General features: G+C 37.7%; 2 protein-coding genes across 2 annotated transcripts in view; one reads left to right on the top strand and one right to left on the bottom strand.

Moving 5' to 3' along the window:
* The window catches only part of LOC135946303 (glycine receptor subunit alpha-2-like), a 127,851-nt gene that overhangs the window by 28,527 nt on the left and 77,881 nt on the right, over positions 1-21,443 (bottom strand). The window contains exons 4-5 of the mRNA XM_065494476.1: positions 6,670-6,896; positions 4,886-4,968 (exon numbers count right to left, since the gene is read on the bottom strand). Coding sequence (XP_065350548.1) covers positions 4,886-4,968; positions 6,670-6,896 — 310 coding nt within the window. The remainder of the gene's footprint in view (positions 1-4,885; positions 4,969-6,669; positions 6,897-21,443) is intronic.
* Positions 16,119-18,555, top strand: LOC135945076 (alpha-1,3-mannosyl-glycoprotein 4-beta-N-acetylglucosaminyltransferase A-like). The gene is made up of 9 exons (XM_065492486.1): positions 16,119-16,254; positions 16,377-16,557; positions 16,610-16,782; positions 16,885-17,153; positions 17,203-17,310; positions 17,363-17,562; positions 17,936-18,063; positions 18,121-18,236; positions 18,526-18,555. Exons 1-9 carry the CDS (start codon positions 16,164-16,166, stop codon positions 18,553-18,555), a joined length of 1,296 nt encoding a protein of 431 aa, XP_065348558.1. The 5' UTR covers positions 16,119-16,163.

Here is a 21,443-nt window from a genome sequence, read left to right as displayed (position 1 = left end):
CACACCCTCATTCGCCGGCACGCGTATAATCGCCACAGGGGTTGCCAGCAGAGTCAAAACGCAAAAAGTGGCGATATTGCACGCCGCGAAAACGTGGTCCGATATTGGAAAATGCTGTTCGCACCAAAGTGGTAAAAAATAAAATGCCGCGCCGGGAGGAAAAAAAGGAAATGTGAAGCTTTAAATTCTTCGCTTGACTCGTGAAGCTATTTTCATTCGGTGCATAAGTACACCTTCCTGAGAGGCGAAAATTGCAAAACGATCGATTCGGATCCGCCCAATCATGCAGAAAAGGTGATATTCAGATCAGAAAGCCACTTTCCATGTCATTATTCTACAGCAAATTGCTGTAATAGAAAAAAATTGTCACAATTGTAACACTCAAACTACTCAATGAGGCTGAGCGTACTCTATTTTTAGTACCTTCTCCTATTCCGCAAATTTCTTTTTCCATGCATCAATCAAACAGCAAAAAATATTATTGTAGCAAAACATTCCATCATTTTTGTAGCTTACAAACAGGAAAAAACCAAAAAGAAATATTCCAGTTGGTGTTTACGAAGACGTTCGATAGATTTGGTTTCTGCAATTTTTCAATATTTTTTCTTTTAGTTGTTAGGGTGATATAGAGGTGTCAAAATAACCAGGATGCACGATCAGTCAATTTCGCCGGAGAAACGTGATTGGTCTGAAATATGACCATCAAAATAGGTCAGAACTCGAACCCTGGCATCTGGGTAGCCCTCAGGCGATCGATATTAATAATTAACATGCGTAACTACTTGAAAGAACCTGACAGGCTCTGTTATATGTTTGCCTTAATTTCAAACCTATTAAAATATTTCACATATTTATGTATTACCTTACTATATCTCACTAATCGTAAAAAATAACAAGTAACACAAAATTTATTTTTTAACGTTACACGTGGATAATAAATTTCACAAAATGATTAATAATATTAATAAAATGTTTTCGTTGACGTTGCACTTTTTTATTTTATTTCATAAATGTATATACCCTTTTGTGAAATTTTCAGTTGGCAACCTTAACTGTTGGCAAGTATTCTTTCGTCCCTGCAGCAATCTCTGTGGATTTACTACGGATCGGAGCAGATCGCAATCAGGCGTGATTTTTGCGGACGGCAGTGCGAGAGAGATGGTTTTAAATTTCCAAACGGTGAGCTAGACCGACGCTTCGTCCCACACGTTGAACGGTCGCTTTCCAGGGGAAATGGGGTGACGGTGATTTCGAACGCGACGGCTTAATTACGCTGCTGCGAAAGAGTAATGGAATTGAGCCATTTTTCAGGCCCAAATCCTCCCTTTGAATTTTTCACTGGATTTAGAGCTCTTTACTTTTCACGTGCAACCGCGTAATCCTCGACGTTTTTACAACTGGCCACGCAACGCAGGGAAAATCGAACGGGATCCACTCGGATATTGCACACATGATTTATTGCAAAAGCCGGCCGGCGTCACCAGTGAAGAAATAATAAAACCGCCGATTGGTCAGCAGAATCTCGACACGCCGTAAAAACTTTTTGGCCCGGCGCTAATTTCGTGCGCGGCAAAAAGTGCCGCTTTTTACGGTCTGAATTCTGCGCGGAGAGGAGTCGTAAAACACGCGGCTGTTGAAAGCCAACAAAACGTTTGCTCCGAGAACAGATTCGGAGAGGAATTCTGTGAATCAAATCCAGTGGGGTATGGCTTTTGCGTTCAAACTTCTAAATGTTGGAGTGCGAGAACGAGAACTCACTCATGTCAGTTTGTTGACGTCAAAACACTGAGCATAAAACTTCTCTTGCTACTCACTGTAGTTCAAAAGTCTCATTTTAGATTAATTGCCTTCGCGATCAGTAGGCGAATCATTTAAAATTTAGATATGCGACGCGCACAGAAACGTTTATCTTAAGGGAATTAAATGCTCAGTAAGCAGTGAGGAAATTGCATTTTTCTAAAAATTGTTGTTTTTACCGAAAACACTATTTTTAAATAGGTGAAACATTGGGAGACAAGGATTTTTTGTCAATAGATTCGTTTGTTTGGCACACAGTAGCGCTCTGTGTGTAAAAATATAACTAATTATATTATAAAACATCATGATCTTGATTTTTACAAAAATTTGAGGTAGCTTAGCAGTATGTACAATGTGCAGGACCTCTCATAGGTTAAGTCACAATAAAAAAATAATTCCGATCATGAGATGGAAAGATGGTGAGAAGAATTTTTTTTCAGTTTCAGATGAAATCTGATTTATTTTATTTCATGGTGAGATATATTTTTTTGTGCAAATTTGAATGATTTTGGTAATGGGCTCGAGATGCAGGCTATACTATAATCTATAAAATGTGAGTTCCTTACGTGTTTTACACACTAATTGCTTTAGTTGAGATGAAAAATCAGCGATTCTTTGGACACAAGGACAAGTTTTCCAAGTTATATTCTCATAATGACTACTTCGATATAAAAACTTATTCAATTTATTTTATTTATTCTTTCCCTGAGAACTAGATCTCTGGCTCTGCATAATTTAACTGCTCCATTCTACGGTCAATTTAAAAATTTATGCCATCTTTATAGGTTATCGTTTTGATATGCAAAAACTTCTTCAACTCTCTAGATTATTTGCTTAAGTTCAAGCATAATTCAATATAATTTTTCACTGGCTAGAGTTTCAAGGGAGGAAAGCGTCGTCGGAAAAATATCCCCAGGTGATTCACACTCGGCTAGTGATAAATTTGCTGGTGCGCCAAGTGCACTGGGCGCAATCCGTTTTACTCGTGCTCTAGTGCAGTTTTTCTGTGCGGCCACGCGAGTACACGCGCGGCACGGAAAACATCGGCGCACTAATTGGCTCATTTATCACGCACACGTGACTGCTTTCGCGGTGCGGCGGCTGAATCAGCTAGCGCGGCAAACGGTGCGAAAGATGAGGGCAGTTGCGCCGATTTAATTACACGAGCGCTTTCCTCTCTGTCTGTGCATAATTAGAGGCCTATCTCAAAGAGCTTTTCCTCTTTGAAGGCGCGAGTTTTGCACCCGGAGAGTGCTTTCTACATTAATTAGGTTTTCATTTGACTGGCAAATTGTTTTAACTTGCTTGAAATCTCTCTGCTATTCAAACTATCAATTCTAGAAATAGTTTATGAGAGTTAGTGTGCGTTTCTTGAAGCATTTTATTTGCACTAGAGGATTGAGCTGGGGAATTGAAAGCTCTCTGATATTAAAATCTTGATATGCCTCACAGATCAAAATAATTTCTAGTTTTCCATGTTGCAAAGAGTCATTTTCATTTCGTTAAGTAATTATAAATTCATAAAAGCTTAATGTTATGTTTAGTTTTTAAATTTATTATCATGTCCGAAGAACTGCAATACAAATTGACAAGTGATTACAATTTTTCTTTAAAATGTGATAATTCCAAAATAAATAGCAGTTAAAATTTTGAGCAGAGGTTAACTTTTAATTTTTAAATTGTGTTAATATCGTTTATTTATCACATACTTGGTTCGACATGTTTTCATTTGTAATTTCTGAGACATAGTCTCGTCGATTGTAATGAAATGCATACATGAAATTCCAGTTAACGTTGTAACCAACGGATTTAAAAATGAAATCCTCGACAAAAATGTGAAAATTATTTGTAATAAAATTGATAAATTTTCTCGAAGTCTGATGAATTTAATGTTAGATCAAAAGATTAGAAACAATTTCATTTGAGGAATCCACATTTTAAATAATTTTCTTAAGGAATCCCTTCTTTGATATTTGCAGCGAAATGCGAGATAAAAAAATATGAACTTTTCTTCTCCTTTTTTTATGCTGCGAAAAATTCATTTTCCCCCCACCATTAAGAATCAGCTCGAACCGAGAAAGTCACAAGTAAGTTTAGCATATCTTAACAAAATTCAAGAAATCAGCGAAAAAGGAAAAACTTGCCAAGGAACGTCTTTAATCAATCTGTCACGAAGAAACGAGGAAGAAAGTCGAAGCGTGCTGCTCATTGACGACATTCTGAGCCTCGCCCCTTTCGACTTTCCATCGAACTCGGATAATTACTCAAAGCCTCCAATTCGGCGACGCAGATTTCTTTGATCAATCCGTTCGTGCGGAAAGCATAATGGGAAAAAGCTGAGGTTTCTTTTCGGTGCGTGCGCGCGAATCGTCATGATTTCGATTTCTACGTACATATATTGAGAGGACGCGTCATCTCGCAGACGTGGCAGGAAGCATTATTCTGCGCCCACCGAACAATGCCGTTTGGCTGCTTTGTTTCTGATTTTTAACGAGACCCTCGCCTCGTTCGAGCGCGAGAGCGAACGCATCGTCGTGCTTTCTAATTGGGCCCTCGTCGCGGAACATTCGTTGCTTTCGTAAAGAGCCCTCCTAAGAAGTTCCAGCCGTGCTCTTCCCAAGCGACAAATTAATCCAATCTTTCTCCTTTCACGCACCAAACATGCCTACAAATACTGAAATTTTTGTATCAAAAGTGCAGCAAATGTTACAAGCAAATGCTACAAACAACATTTTTGTTTCAGAACAGAAGCTAATAATCTTTAAAAAAATTGTCACTTAAATGTCATCATGAAAAAATGGCTGCTGCTTGAAATATAGATTGACCTTCACTTTATTTCTGGCTGATTCCTGACCTGACAATAAATCTGTATCTTAAAAAAGTTGGACAAATCTTCACAATTTTTCTCTTTTCTGCTATGATTTTTTTTAGAAAAATGGCAGGCACACATAATAAATCGGTTTTCGCTAAAGACGAATCGGCTCTTTTTCCAGGACCATAGAACGAGCGGAATTTATCGGAGCGAGATGAGCGGAATAGGTGTTCACTCAAGCATTCGCTGAAATACGAATTAGGCGGGTGTACTCACGGCTTTCAATCTTCATGGCGCATTGCTGCGTGTCGTGCGGGTAACTCTTGAAGTTCATCGCGCACGACAGAATCAGGGTGAGCCTGCAACGATTCACGAAGTTTCTCAGACAAAATCCATGCCTTTATGAAAGAAAAAGAGTTATTTAGGATATAAATTTCTCCTCGTTTTATTTCCAGAGGGAACATGCTCTTGTAAGAGGAAGAGACGTATAAATCATGCTATATTAACTTTTTAAAGAAAAACTGTTAATAAACTTATGCAAGGTGTTGTATTTTCAAAATTCAATTTCTGCTAGGAGTATTGAGCGCAAGAAAACTGTCGGGAGTCTGCGATAAGACGCATTCCACAATCCCGGGCATCGCACGCAGCTCTCCGCAAAGTTTAATTGAAATTCATGAGAGAACGCATCAAAGGAATGGAAATCAAATCAATTTTGCATTAGGTACTCGTCGTTGATTTAAGTGATATTTTTTTCTGACAGGATGGTAAATTGCAAAAAAATTTCATCAGAACTTTTAAAATCAAATATTCTATCTCACTAGAATTATAGAAATGTACTATCAGGAAAGTCGGAACAGAAATTAGTTATCTTGGTTGGATTGGAAATGTATTACCAAGAAAAACGAACTTATTAATTTACAGTTGGATTGAACTTCCTCATTTTGACTTCTTGCGAGTGTAGAAAATTTCAAGAACTACAGAATAAAGCGGCAAAATATATGGATCTCGGATATATGAATTTTACTAATTTCATAACACTGATAAATAATTGTCTCATTATTTTATGGATGTGTGCTGATTTGGGGCAGAGTTGCCCTGTCAGCCCATAATAAACTTAATTTTGAAACTAAATACAGGTTAAAACGAAAAATCAAGGGGATCGAGCATTTATTTAATCGATTTGATACATAAACAAAACAAATGCTTCGGTTGGAATCTGGCTCTGGTATTAATTTAAAAGCAAAAATTGGAATGCAGACTGGAGTGTAATTCAAATAAAAAGGTCAGAATTCATTTAATCCTCTTTGCAGTGTTGTTTAGTTAAAAAACAAAGCGCCTGCACAAAAGGAAACTATGCAGCACGTTGAGCAAACGTGCCGCGCAGGTTGCATAACGGTCTACAACAAGATGAGTGGTAAACGACGAGCACGTCTGCGGGGAATGCACACGTGTGCGAGGGCAGAGATAGATCTGTGCGCGGGGCGCGGTGTAATTAAATTGACCGGTGCCGCCGGATTGCCACTCTCAACTCCGACACGGACGAGAGCGTAATTGCGAGCACGGGAGAAAAAGGGTCGGCTGGCGTGCTTCTGTTTTGCAAGTTGAAGGGCCATTCACATTTCACGAGTGCTCTTCTACTTTATTACAGCGAGCGCGAGAAAGTATACAAAATATGCGTTGGGTGTTTATCAGTTCTTTGGGGAAATGTTTTACGCGCTTTTGGTGCAGAAAAAATTATGATTCGATTTTAACATTTCGATTACCAGCGTAAATTTATAACTAGTATGCTACTGGTCTACATTATCTTTTAATATTGATTTTAAAAGATAAGTTCTCAAAATTCTTTTAAATTGTTCAAAGTAAGTTGTGCTGCCCCCGGGTCTTGAGTAACAAATGAGATAGGTTAAGGTGTAACCTGGAAGCAGCCATCTTTGCCTGACCCACATGAAGGAAGTCTACGTAGAAAACATAATAACTATTAGCTTCTAATTTTTTTCTAATCTTTTTTAATTGTACTTGCATGCAGTTAAATGCAGAGACAATTGAAAAAAGTAGCTCACTTGACCATGTAGAGGATTGTCTTGTCCTGGTAGAGCCAGATGTAGTGGTTGGGCACAGTCATCTCCTGGAAGGTGACCTTCTTGGCGTTTTTGAAGAAGCTGTCCGGCCGCCACATGAGCTTCAACCAGCTGACCGGCAACAAACGGTACTCGGAGGTCATGTTGTCCGGCAGCCGCAGCCGCGAGTCCTTCCAGCTCTGCGCGAAGAAGATGTCCGCCGCGAAAGTCTGTCGGGCAAATTCAGGGAATGCGTCACTTTATTTCCAAATGCCAAAGGCTCCTATAATTTGATTAGGCTCGAAAGACCATTTTGCCATTCGCACGCACTGTGCGTATATCTTTTAATTAAATTCCCCTTCCGACTGAGAGCGAGTCTGCGGTCGAGCAAAGCACATCTCGGCTCGAAACTTGTCTCCGGCCACGAGAGCTCTTAATACCAAATTCGGGCAAACTTTTAATGCACCCCGATTTTGACCTGCAGACGCCATAAGCCGTAAAGTCGAACAAGGGGACGTGAGAAAGAGAGACTGGCTTATTTCCAGTTTACTAATAAAGTTTCACGAAGTTAAATTAGTTTCAGAGAGAAAATAGAGTGTTTTTTGTAAATCTGTTTGTGTATATTAGTCTTATACTTAAAAGAAAAAAATCGTTCAAAATGTTCTGTATATCAACAAAGAAAATTGGCTCTTGCATGACAGATCAAAGCATCAAGAAAAGAATCGACTCGGTTGATATTATAGTGACGCGAATTTCAGGACTGACGTCATCGATGCCGCCAATATTTTCTACTCTTATTCCACTAATTGAAGTTCCCCATCATATACTCGAAATCACAGCGCTTTGAAGTTCGTTTAATTCTCAAGTTTCAGAGAAATTGTCCTCTAATTTTATTAAACGCGAGACCAAGAGAGCAAAATGGATGTTAACAATATGACACGCCATCAATTTCCTGGTTGCTTTTTATTTTAGCTGAACACAACTGGTTCGTTTAATCCATTGTAAGTGAAATTTAGCATTACCTCATCTACACTATGTACAAAAATCAAATTAATATAAATTAATAATTTTATTTTAAATATTCTTAAAATTAAACAGCACACTCATTTGTTTTTCTCTTGTTTTCGATTCCTCTCGTCGCGATCTATCAAACATATTGTGTAAATGATTCAGTAGCAGTAAAAATAAATTATGATTTTCAATAGGGGGACGTGACTCGCAGCTTGATTAGAATTCAAACTGTGCGGTGCCGGTTTTCTAAGAAATTCAAACTCATTTTTAAGGCTTATTCCTTCTCAAAGATATATAATTATTGAATGGAATTGGACGAGGGAACTACTTTTTTTATAAAATAAAATTAAATTCAATAGGGCAAAATACTGCTCAGTGCCCACATTAAAAAACCATACAAACTCTGGACCCACCTAAAAACATACATTTGGTTTAATTTTAGCATACACGCTATCGTTTAGGATTTTTTCTGAGCTTTACCTCTTTGGTATTTGTTTTATAATATATTTCACAAAGATCTGTGACGCTCGAAATAATTTTTAAAAAAAGCTTGTTATTGATTTATGTTGATGAACATTATAAATCTATAAAACTTCCATGGAATGTTTTAGATTGTATTAGCTATGTATTGTCCTCATAGATTCAAGAAACGCGCGATTTTCGCACGTCCCTTCTGAAAGAGCAGCGAACACACGCAGAATTTGTGTGTCGATTCGGCAGAGCATGACTGCTCGGCTGGCTGCCTTTTCTTCCGTGCTCGCTTCCTTTCTCGGCCGGCGCAGAGAATTAATGGTGGTAAATGAGAAAAGTTTCCGCACTCTGCAGCAGTAGAAGCAACGAGAAATTTCCGAAGAAAGAGGTGGAGAGAAAGGAAGAAAGGGTGTAATTTAAAAACACACGTATGTGTGCTGCCGAAATTGAATTTATCACCGGAGCGAGAGAGCGTTTTGTTTCCCCTTGGCGGGCAAGCATCTGTTGAGCAAGAGAGAAGCTGCTTATCGGTTTGCCTTTTGGCGCCAAAAAGCAGTTTTGGCTACTTGCCGCCGGCCGGCTCGCAAAAACGCCCGATATTGCTTTTCGCCATTGTTTGCTAAATCGCCTTTCTGCTGAGAAAACAGCTCTGTTGGCCAATCAAACAATGAATTGCCGCAAAACCAGTTGATCGAATATATCATTCTGTCTTTTATTAAATTCGAGGTCACCTTTTTTAAGGAAATGGTCAATAAAAGGAAATGGCTTTCGTATTTTAAACCAGTTTTTAAAAGAAATCTTCAAATTCTTGATCTTCGTTTCTCTAACAAATAAATCACGAATTTATTTTGCAGAAATGAGAGCAGAATAATATAATGAGGAAAGCTGATGGAAAAGAAAATTGAACTTTTTGACAATAGCAAAAACTTCACTTTTGTGCTGTCATATCTCAAGAGAGCAAATTATCAAGAAAACCTGTTACGACGTAAACTAGTTATTTAGAAAAGAAGTGCGCGTATTTTCATTTCCGACGAAAATTGCTTTTTCTATCGAAGGCAAAAACTACAGCAGGAACGTGCTGCAAAGCTAAATTCGTGGATGAGAATGCGAACGTGCGCGTTATTAAATTTCGCCTGCTATTGTTAAGCGTGCGTGTTGTTGGCAAGGACTGGCGGGCTGAGGGCAAAAAGTCGCGACACACGTTCTTGCCACAGTTTGTGACACATCCGCAATTTTCAGGGATTATTGTCTCGCTCTCTCCATATACAGCTTTGTTTTCGAGCGAGACTCGAATAACAACAAAGCAGCTAATCTTTGAATTAGAACTAAACGAACCCAGAAAACTGACGAACTTGAGCGGAACGGTGAAAATAAATTTTTATATTTTTTTTCTAAATGAATAATATGATTTACGTTATTGAAAGCCTGCGTAACAAGAATGGTGACATCAAATCATAAAATAGTGTATGTTAACCGCATCATGATCAGCTTGCATCTTTTTTGACCAGAGAGAAGCTGAAATCTGTTTCTATAGTTTAATATTTTGTTTCAGGAAGAAAAGCTCCAATTTGTAACTTATAAAATTGCTATTTAGAAGAAGCTTTTAGCCAGAATTTTTCTAATTTAATTTCTTTGATATCATAATTAAACTTAGTTAGCTGCCCGATTATTTTTTTTATGCTATATATACTCATGCAAAACGGTCAATTATCTTATTGAACAATGAAATATCCTGACTCAAAACATCTCGAATCTGACAAAACCTGGCAATTGTACACGAAAAAATTAAAAACTTGCAAAAATGATGACAAATAATAAAAAATGTATAATATCGATATATTTGCAGTTGCAAAAATGTCTCTTTTTATTTATGAGTTTTGTAATCTCTTTGTCTTAATGAAACAAAAAATATAGTACATTTGTTTCCTCCAAAGGTTCAAAATGAAAAAAAAGAACTTATAAGAATACGAGCTTTCATAGGTGCTTTGACATGACTGGAAATCATTTCAGCTGATATATTTTGCGGGAATGTAACTAATGTGATAGAAAAGAGGATACAATATATAAAAGTTGATTTTTCCTGTAGAAACAAAGACTCTCAGGTACCGCCAACCAGACTATTTTTATACAAATATCTGACTAAAAAAGTCAACCGACTGAAATTCCAAAGACTGGCCATAATACAAGAAGCAAAAACGTTGACAATGTGAAGTTATGATAGCCCTAGGGTGCATTTTTCCTTTTTTGCAGCTCTCAAACGTGGCTCGCGAAGTGCTTTATTGAAGGTAATAATTTATACATGATGAAACGAATGCGTCGGTTTGCCGCGAAGTTTGCTGTCGAGACTAGTCGGAATGCGAGCGAGTTTCACAGACCACAGACGTCGGTCGGCTTTGACGTGTTCTCTGTCTCTTGTCTCCTTGCTTTTTTGCAGCTTTGTGCTCGACAACGAGATGAGAGAAAGAGGGGTTCGTCCGTTTGCCGACCCACAAAAAGCAGCGAAAGTTGGAGGGTCGCAGCTCCGGGCGGGCAAAGCCGCACCTTCGCCGCCGCAGCCACCGCGCCGCCAGCAAAAAGGGCAAAACAAGATCTGCTGTCGCGCAAAATCGTTCATTTCCATCGCTTTTTTCCGCGACGCCACGAATGCAAATAATGTGCCCCCGGTGCATTTCCTGTGCGCTGCAAACAAACTGTTATGCGGCAAATTGACTTTTCTGCGGTGCGAAACGAAGAGACCTTTTTTTCTACAGCTCTCTAAGCACGTCGTCCAAATGTGATAATGCGGGGGTGAGTCGAGTGCGAGAATCATGCAAACTGCTCCTCTGGGGGCTTTTTCCTCGGAAAGAAAGTGCGGACAACAGATAAGTTTGCACTTTGGCCACTTTCTGCACCGACAGTTTTGAAGGAGATGTAGATAAATGGAATCCTATATATGCATATATTTTCATATTTTTAAATTATAGTCGGTAAAATGGAAGCATTATTTCCTATTTAGTGTCTTTAAAAAGGGACTATTTTACGTTTACAGTTACTTGAAGATAAATTATCAAACGGAACTCCAGAAAGCTATTTTTAGTTTTTTTTAAATATCAGAAAAGTCTAGAACATTTGAGCTTTCCACGAAAAAATGTCTTAAAATAAATTAATGAACCTAAACTTACCTTTCATTTTCAAAATATTTGATGATGTTTCTCAAAGCTCATTAAATCGCTTAAATTGATTAATCAAAAAATTTGGACAACACTAAGCTGCACACGGATCTAATGAAAGTGGATTAAATTCGTAAAAATATGGAATCCTGACAGAATCTTGTAAAAAACCTAGAGCCAACATATTTTTTTCAAGCAAAAGAGTGATACAGAAAAAATTGCAAAATTGATTTCAACTTCAAATCCTCGTGAAAAAATATGTATCATACCCAGAAGAGACTTTTTCTAATTGGCTTTTGACTCTAGGAATATAGTACACCGTTTGACGTTAGATTTACTCTATATATGGTTCTTCATATATAAAATCCAAGTAGTCTGAAATAATGGACATATTCAGAGCCGCTACTAATAATAGTAATGTGGTGTAGTTTGAAATCAAACGCTCACGTTCATTGAAAAAGATGACGCCATTTTCGTTGGGCAGGAGAAGTTCTTATTTGAAAAGGTATCCACGCAGTCATTCTATCTCTCATTTCGAGAGACCAGAGATAGAAAATGTTCTGTTTGACCGTTCCGACTGCCTTCAAGTGTTTATACTGAGTCAATTTCGGATGGTTTAAACGAGCTCGATAATGGCCAGCGGTGCAATTCGGGCCGAGTCAGTGGCTTGGAACGCGTGGCGGCTCGTTTTCGCGAATTCCCTCAGGCCATAAAAATCGAGTAAGCCTAAAAAATGGGCCTAACAGCTATAACGCGCACGTAGCCACCTATTTCCCAGCCGGGTCGCAGAATGGGGCAAAGAATTCATGGTGTGTGAAGAGAATAAAGCGAGCGTCCTTCTTTCATTACTTATTCAACGCGGGATCGTGAGAATTAAATAGGATTTCATCGTGGGTCGTGACAAACTTTTTACGTGATCTGATCTACATTTCATTCTCTAAGGAATCAAATAATATTAAAATAATGTGGCATTTTAATGACGATATTTTTTAATTTAATCACTAATTCTGGTTTGAATCTTTCTGTTGTATAGTTTGTAACTTTGCGGAAACACGTTCCTAACATACATATTATATGACATTTGATATGAGCACGAATTTTAAAAATTTGGGCATTCTAACACAAAATTAAAAATAAATTTACATCAAGCTTTCTTCTTTTTTAAGGAGTTTTCAGCTGAGGTTCACACCAGAAATTACCTGCAAAAATTGTACATTTTATCGAGCTTATCTAGAGTTGAGGTCCCTATACACCATGTTTTTTATTTTCCTTGAACTATACCCCTTTTTACTCTCCATTTTCCGGATTCCTGCGAGTCAAGCCCACTTCCAGCGGTTAATGTCAAGAGCGAATCACGTAAATGCGATTCGCGGTTTATTGACTGTGATTTTACTCAATAATTTGAGTAGCTTGATGGCACTCGAGATTGATCTTTTACTTTCCATACATTGTACCACAGAAATCATGCTTCGTGTCCTAGCAGAGTTGTGAGATAATTTTCGGATGAAAGTCATTTAAGAACGCCACAATTAGTCAATCGGTGCAAGTGTCAATTAAATGCTCGTGAAGCACAAAAGAATATGTTGAGTCTACAGGCACAATTTTCTGGGTTAATATTACAAGCGGCAGTGCTGAGTAATCAGCCTGCACACGGTCAAGCTCTATGGCAGCGTATTGAATGTGTCAACGAAAAATGTAAATTGAGCAACGCGGAATTAAAGACAGCAATATTTGTTTGTAGTAAATTCGTAAACTGGAGCAAATGCTTTTCATGTCATGGAATTTGATATTGTTATACCTTGAAAGGCGGAGCGAGTGATGTTTTAGAAATATTCTTGTGTAACTCGAATTTTGGCGTGGTGAGGTCTTAGTGGGAGAAAAAATATGGGTGAACGCGAATTACCGAGGCCTGATGGGTTCTGGATCGGAGATGGGAGACGGAATGTGTCGGCGTGCAGTGCGTGAATCTCGCGGTTTCTGGGGTTGCCTTTTTCTCCGTCACTGAAGTCCAGCAACCGCCCGTGTACCCGTGATGTTCAAGTGGATAATAAAGGTTAGTTTTGTTCGATAACTTTTGTTTATGTTGAACTGTATTCCTCCAGATAGGGCTTAGCTTTTTAATGAGACAGATTAAGTGTAGGTCATTTGATCAGTTGGACATGAATAATTAGCAATATTAAGGTTAAAGCGTAAATAGTAACCGCTAAGCGCGGAGCCAGAGGAGCCTGCGGATCAGCGACCAGCAGCGGCGCCCCTCACAGAATGTCAAGAGCAAATCACATAAATGCGATTCGCGGAATATTGAGCGTGATTTTTCTCAATAATTTGAGTAGCTTGATGGCACTCAAGCCAGATTGATATTTTACTTTTCACGCGTGTACCACAGAAAGTAAGCTTGGTGCCATAGCAGAGTTTTGGTCTAGTTAAATTTTAATTTGACTTTAGGCCCTCCGTAATTCAAATGCCCCTATCTGCGTTTTACTAAATTTAACATTTGAGCCAAGAGATTGTTTCTCCGAGTATCATAGAGAGATGCACGATGCCAAAAAAATTATTAAATTTAATTCTTTCCTCTTGAGAGTTTGCAGCTGTTACTGATGGTTACCCCTTGAATATTAAATGCTGTATTTTTATATCGTCTACTCAAAACCATACTCATGTTCTGACATGTGCTATTTGCAGGAGATCGCAGTGCTGATTGTCAATATTTAAAAGAGTCGTCACGTTCAGACTATTTTTTTAAATTTCAATGTTTTTCAAATACATGTGTCCCGCACATAAAAATAAAACTTCACTCTTCTTTCTAACTGTAAAAACAATAAGTTAACAATATGCCCACGAGATATTGTTTTTCCTCGTACTGTTTGTATGACACTGCTTTGAAGTCCTGACCATAACGCACGTCAAGAGACATGAAAGACTTTCTGCCTCAGTTTTAAGCCATCGGGATAAATTGCATAACTCTTTGAGATTGCAACAGCCCAACTCCATTTTATAACCAGAGTCTGGTAATTATTCCTCTCAATCTCTGAATTATAATCTTTCTTGACTGCACATCTTGTTTGTATATATATACTTTGATGATGTGTAATTTATATTCATGTTGAAAAGTTACTTTTTAGATGAATTTTTTAAAGAGCAAATATTCAAATTTTCCAACGTCATGTAGTTATCTATTCTCACTTAACTCATACATGTTGTCACACGATAAAGAACAACAAAGCTAAGAAATATCAAATTGTTAGTAAATTTGTGTCACACAACAATGAATATGTCATGGATATTCTGTAGGAAAACTGCCATGCATTCATGTAGCAAGTTTACAGCTCGAATTTTTTGTCCCAAGTTTTTTCATCAAAATATTTTTGAAACTTTAACTTTCTACCATAGTGTTTATTTACGACATTACAATAACTCACACTCAATTAAAACATTTTTAAAAGCAATCGCGGCAATTTTCAAAATGGTTAAAAATTTGGGTTTAAGTTCATAAATTTAAAGATAGTATTTTTAAAAAAAAACAATGTAATCTAACATTGCACCATTTTTCAGGTCACCATGGTGTGTCTGGCAAGGAGACGCCGTGTGTTGCTGATTGTTTTCCTTATAGTGCTGGTGACTTTCTGTTTATTTATTTTCCTCGCTGATCCAGGTATATATATATACACATCGATTTGTCATGGCCTTTAAGTAGCAAAACATCTCCACAACGGTGCTTTCTAAATCAGATAAAATGCTCCACCACGAAAACAAATCATTGGAATTGTGATGAAATATGATTAGCGTAGGTCTAGCGGTTTATGTACGATAATGGTTTTGCGCAATCAGTGAGCGCAAACACGTGTAGCTCTTTCAGGCAGGAACAGAAGATAAAATAGCTGTGCAGGGCACTTTATCATCAACACTGTCAGCATATTGGCATTTTAGTTGTTATCTCAAGCTCTAGTTAGATATGATTACGAAATGATATATTTGAATCTATTGATCAATAAACCTCTAAATGGAAACTACGCAAACTGCGTGTTTTGAATAATAGTATTTTGTCATAAAAACATAGTCATATATATACTGTTTTTTGCTAGAAAGCGATGCGCTTCTTATTATTTCGATTTGGCTAATTTAAAAATGGAGTTTAAGGTGTATTAAACAGTGAGAATATATTCCTGATTCAACGTGAAACAAATAACATTTTACACAAAAATAAATTTGTTTCTTGGTTAAGTTGAAATTATATAATGTTATGAAATTCAGTGCCAAATTGAAAAAGGGTACAATTGATTTTGAAAATTACTTGTTTTGGTGTTACTTTGCAGCAAATTAAATTTTTCATTTTCCACCCTTATATAAAGTTTGTTGCGATTGATTGCCCCCAATGAACGCGTCATTTACCCTTATAAAAAGCATTTATCACAATTTCATGCTGAATCATGATCTTAATTAATTTGTTTAAGAACGCTCATTAATAATAAATATGCTTTTTCACCCTTAAAAAATATACTAATATTAATTTTGGGGAAATATACAAATTATATTTTAACATATTTCAATGAAAATTAATTATTAATTATTTCTGCTACAGATTTGAGTATTGAGGAGAAAGAAATTACTTCCAAAATAGCTGAACTCCGAGTGAAAGTTAAGCAGCTCAACTTTTTACATCAAGAGCGGCTGCAGGAAGTATCAGAACTGGCAATTCAACTATCCAACATGTTATCCAGATTAAAATCTAGTAAGAGATCACACACTGAGACTTTTACCGACTCAGTTTCTATTGTTGAAACAGATAATTCACTGATTGGTACATCTGAAGAGGTCTCCGAGGCGCAAAAATTGCTGAAGAAAATCTCTAGTTCAGGAGCAGTTCACATGCCATCCGTTTACCACTTTCTTCCCCATTTGCTTCACAATCCTTCAAGCCTGAAGCCATCATACCAAAAGACGAAGGGCAGAAATGGAGGTTGGTTTCACGAAAATCCCCCTCCCCCCCCCCCACACACATACAATACAGGAAATAGCTTCAAAGAAGCTGCATAAGTGCATTACGTTGTCAATATTAATCTCAATTTCCACATTTTTTAGTGTCAATGGTGCTGGGAGTGCCAACAGTGAAAAGAGCAGCTCAGAGCTACCTGCTCACAACCCTGCAAAGTTTAATTCAGAATTTGAATCAAGAGGAGCAAAACAAAACATTGATCGTAGTATTTGTTGCTGAAACAAACATGGATTATGTTTTGTCTGTTGGAAATGAGATTGAAACGCAGTAAGGCTCGCAATATTTCTCTAAACAACCTACCGTAGTTTTAATTTCATAGATTTTCTTCTCACGTAGAATCTGGCTTGATTGAAATAATATCCCCGCCTGCTTCCTACTATCCTGACTTGACCAAACTAACTCAAACGTTAGGGGACCCTCTTGAAAGGTTCCAGTGGCGCTCGAAACAGAGTCTGGACTTTGCTTTTCTCATGATGTACGCCCAGCCAAGAGGTGTTTGATTTATTTTTAACTCAGTTTTTTTCTCTAAAACATGTCTCCCCACTTATCACATATTTTTATTTAAAGTAAATAAAATCTCATTAAAATGTTCAGGTCTCTTCTACACACAACTGGAGGATGACGTCCTAGCCAAACCTGGATTTCTCACCACTATGCTTGACTTTGCCTATACAAAGATTGCTACTAATAACCCTTGGCTAATCATTGAATTTTGCCAGCTGGGATTTATCGGCAAAATGTTTAAGAGCGTCGATTTACCCTTCCTAGCGCAGTTTTTCATCATGTTCTACAACGAAAAGCCGGTTGATTGGCTGCTTGATGACGTGGTTACAGTAAAAATTTGCAATCCTAGTCTAGACCAGGTGAGAAAAGCTAGTAATAATAGCAATACAAACTCTGATTGTTTGTCAGAAAATGTGCTTGGAGGCGAAAAAAGCGATTTGGATGCAGCACAGGCCTTCCCTTTTCCAACACTTGGGAGTTCACTCGTCGCTCAATGGGAAAATACAAAATTTAAAGGTACCCCTCTCGTCGGCAAATTGTAGCAGATGCCTGAAATTTTTGAGCGCAGGATAAACTCTTTGGGAAGCTGACGCTGTTTTATCCTCACAAAACTAATCCCAAGTTTGAAAGCATTGAGAGCAGCATCGCTTCGTACGGAAAACACACCCTGGAGGAAGCATACCTTGGAAAAATATACTTTTGGGGATTGTACCCTCAGGCTGGGGATCACATTGCTTTCAAATATGATCCTCCAATCAACTTGTCACGGTATGCAATGAGTTTTTTCATAACATAACAGTTTATGGCTCTGCTGTTATGCCTATTTTTATGATTTTAATTTTCGACTGTTGGAGTTAACAATATGTATTAAGCAATATGAAAAAAGCGGGATGTTTTCATTAATGATTTTTTGAAGTAGTGCAACGTATAAGAGGACACGCATGCGATTAAGACTAACTCACTGTCGGAAGTGGTCAGGACATAGTTTTTGCTCTCAAGGTGTAATGATTGATTTTTGTTAAATTTAGCACCGTTGCATTATTTTTCAAGTAAACATAACAACCAAAAGATCGAATTAATCTAAATTTAAAAAGTTGTCATAACCTATTGTCCTAAAACAGGAGTTTTGCGTAATTTGCAGATACTTGTTTCGAAGTGGCAATGCTGAGTATCCATCTGATAGGTTTTACAATGCCACTGTTGAAATCCTGCCAGCCGAAATGCTAGACGGGGAAGTGACTGTCACCCCAGACGGCTATGCGATTGTCGGTAAAGTTTAAAACCTTGATTCTGCTTGAGTCTCCTCCACTGTGCAATTTTTCATAGGAAAATTTGACAAGATGGGCTTGGCAGAAGGATTTATTAATCCACAATTATTCCCTATAAGAGAGATCAGACTGAACATTCACAGCAAAAGCGAAAACTGGGTCATCATAAGTGAGGTAATGGTTCAATTTGGTTATTCAGCTCTTTTGACAGTTCTTTTTCTAATTTACTTTAGATTTTAATCGAAACAAACCAGAAATCTTGAGCAATTGACGAAAGATGTCAGTTTTAAGGGACTCAAACATATTTTCAGACAATTTCCTTAGACTGACCAGTTCTTATCGGCTAAATATATGAACTGCCTGTTTATTTTCTCGTGGTTACGATCGGTGACACTTAATTCTCTTAATAGTGTTCACGTACTTTACTCAATATTAAATGCTAAATGTTTTGTGTCAATCTTAGTTACTGCGGCAAAAAATGTTCTTCGGATAAATGGATATGATCACGAAAAAACAAGCCAAAAAGAACTCATATTTCTCCATTGCGTCTCGATTTGTTTGCTTGGATTGCTGGAATTGAGAAAGTTTCGGGTTATCATCGAAAAATCAGCCAATATCATGGTGTTGGTGCCACATCTTGTATGTTTTATTTACTTATATTGATAAAGTTTCCTGAAAGTTCAAAAGTACAATAAATAGAGTGAAATGTGATGTGAAAATGTAATTTTCTGAGCCAATTAATAAAATCGAATAAGCTTTAATTCATGCACTTTATTAATTGCCTTAAAGCTATGTTAATTTTGGCAAACAAAAATTTGTAAAATCCTCTCTTTTAATATTTAACACTTTGATAAAAAATATAACTTCACAGGAATTTCCCTGCAGAAGAGGAAATGATGTGGGTCGGGTCGTTTTTATTGGGCAAAGGACCGAGCGCGTGCAGTTGGAGGGATAAAAGCCGATCCACGCCGCGCGCAAATATTTGTCCACACGCAACGGTTATCTGTGAGCAGAAAGGGCGCATTAAATAATGAGAAGGGTTGCGCCGGGGCAAAAAGAGGCGCGTTTTTTTATTTCTCGATTGTCGCCGAATACGCTTTCGCGCGCCCGCCGCCCTGTAAGCGTTTTTTAATAGCCACTGTCCAAAAAACGAAAGCAACACATAAATAAATAAACTGCCGGCTCAGCGGCCTCTCTCTTGCCCGCACCATGCTAATCCACGAGCGTGTTTTTATTTTTATTTATTTATTCACCACACCATGAAAAAGTCATTGCCAAGGTTCTGTTTCAGCACGAGGCCGAAACCGAAATTTATCGTCTCCAGTTATGAAACGTGGTGTTTTCCGTTTCGTGGTTAAAAAATGGGATGCAAATAGGGGACGTACATTTTGGGTCTTTTCCAATCTTTTTATGTTAAAACAACGCACAATCGTCTCGCTCACAACAATAATATTTGGGATATAACAATAATAAGTGTCAGAAGCTTCAGAAAAAGCAACCAATAAATTAGCTTTCGGACGCGTAAAATAAATAAAATACAAAAATGCATAGGTATTTGAATGCTAGGGAATAAACTAAGATATAATTCTTCTCCTGTGTTTTAACTGCAATAAGACTGACAATTTGTGCTCAAAATTGAAACTAAATTTATGAATCACATCTACTAAAAACAAACATAGCAAAAGGTATTATGAACAACTGATTTATCGTATCAGCAATCTGTTTAAAAAAGATTGGTACTCCTAATAATAGTTTTTTTCTGCTATAGAGACCACAGTAATAATACCGTTTTTTGTGAATACATTTTCGACATATTGACTGAATTCTTTAGTAAGAATATTTTACCTTCACCACACTATTTTCCCCTCTTTTCTCTCCCTCGCTCCATTCACTTTTCTACCCCTGTTTCATTTCCCGAATAAAACTGCCGTTTTCTTGAGGAAAAGGGAAAAAATGGAAAAAGTTTGTACAGCTGCTGTCGAGCATGCGTGCGATAAAGAGCAGCAAACTTGCTTTGCATAATGCGATGAAGAAAGCAAGTGGAGCGAGATATCAATTGTGTCAACGCGTCACGTGGCGCGCGGGCGACACCCTCTGCCTGCCAGAAGTCGATTTCGCAGTCGGATCAAGACGTTTGTCTTTCACAGCGGAATGCAGAAAATAGACAGAACACCAACTATTCAAACGCATCTCTTATGACAAATATCGGTGGCCCCGGTGACTATTTCGCTGTCACATCAAAATCAACCGCAATATTTCAGCTCGATCCTCAGGCTCAAATAAACCTTTTATACCGCTTTTTCTGAATTGCAAAAAAACAATAAATTAAAATATCAATTAATATGGTATTCTAAAGGGCAAAAAAGTGCAACTTTTTCATCTACTTCGAGATGGGCGACCCCCTGACCGAACAACTTGCGAAAACTACTTTACCCAATAACATCGCGAATGAATAACATGGGCGAATTGGAGGAAGCCCAGTCCAGAAAAGGACCAGCTCATGTTACTGTCCCCGGGGTCTATTTATTGAAACGCATTCGTCCTGTGAAATTAATTAATGCATGCTGGAAAGATGCAAATCAACAAGTAGCGAGTAGGAAATCTTTCGCAATCCTTCCAAATCTTTTGAATGGACTAATAATCATTGCAATGAAAGAGAGTCAAACGTAGGCGTAAATCAGCACCCGACCCGAAAACATCTCTCGGATTCTCACATTGCAACGTGCCCAACAATGCGAGCCAACGGCTTGGATACATTACTGGAAATTTAACATCATGGCGTACATTTTTTTATTTAAATAAAACTGAATACATAGATGCGTTTTGGGATTTGAAGATAAAACTCTCAAGAAAAGGTTACATTGTGTACTAAAAAACAAAAGACTTTTGAGACAGTAAAAAGCTAGCCTGAAGCACTGCGGCCAGACGTTGCGTATATATTTCTTTTTGCACCTCGATTTCGTGCATGAATAATCGTCCGTCTGGCGAATCCTCTCAAGTTATCCTTTCGTACAAAAACAAAAGCACAGACACTATTAGCTAATCCCATTTCAAAGGTGACAGACTTTATATAAAGCGACGCAAAATATGTATTTTCACGCCACTGCCACCGTTCACCCCTATATCAGCTTATTTTGTATGGACTTTCGAAATTATTTTTCTAACAAATAGCTTCACCATCACGTTAAACCCTTACAAGTGTTATTCACATTTTTTCATAGTTTTCTCTTAATTCAAATGCTCTCTCACTGTTTAAGTTTATTCACAGAGGCAATATTTCTTGTTATAATTTATTTTCTTATGATCGAGAAATTATTACTATCGCAAACAGTGAGCAGTTAGCAAATAATAAAAAAGCATAAGACCATGTATTTGTATACA

Source organism: Cloeon dipterum, chromosome X (assembly GCF_949628265.1).
Source record: "Cloeon dipterum chromosome X, ieCloDipt1.1, whole genome shotgun sequence".
NCBI classification, from domain to species: Eukaryota; Metazoa; Arthropoda; class Insecta; order Ephemeroptera; family Baetidae; genus Cloeon; species Cloeon dipterum.
The sequence above is the reverse complement of the archived record's forward strand: the minus strand, read 5'-3'. Positions and strand labels throughout refer to the sequence as shown.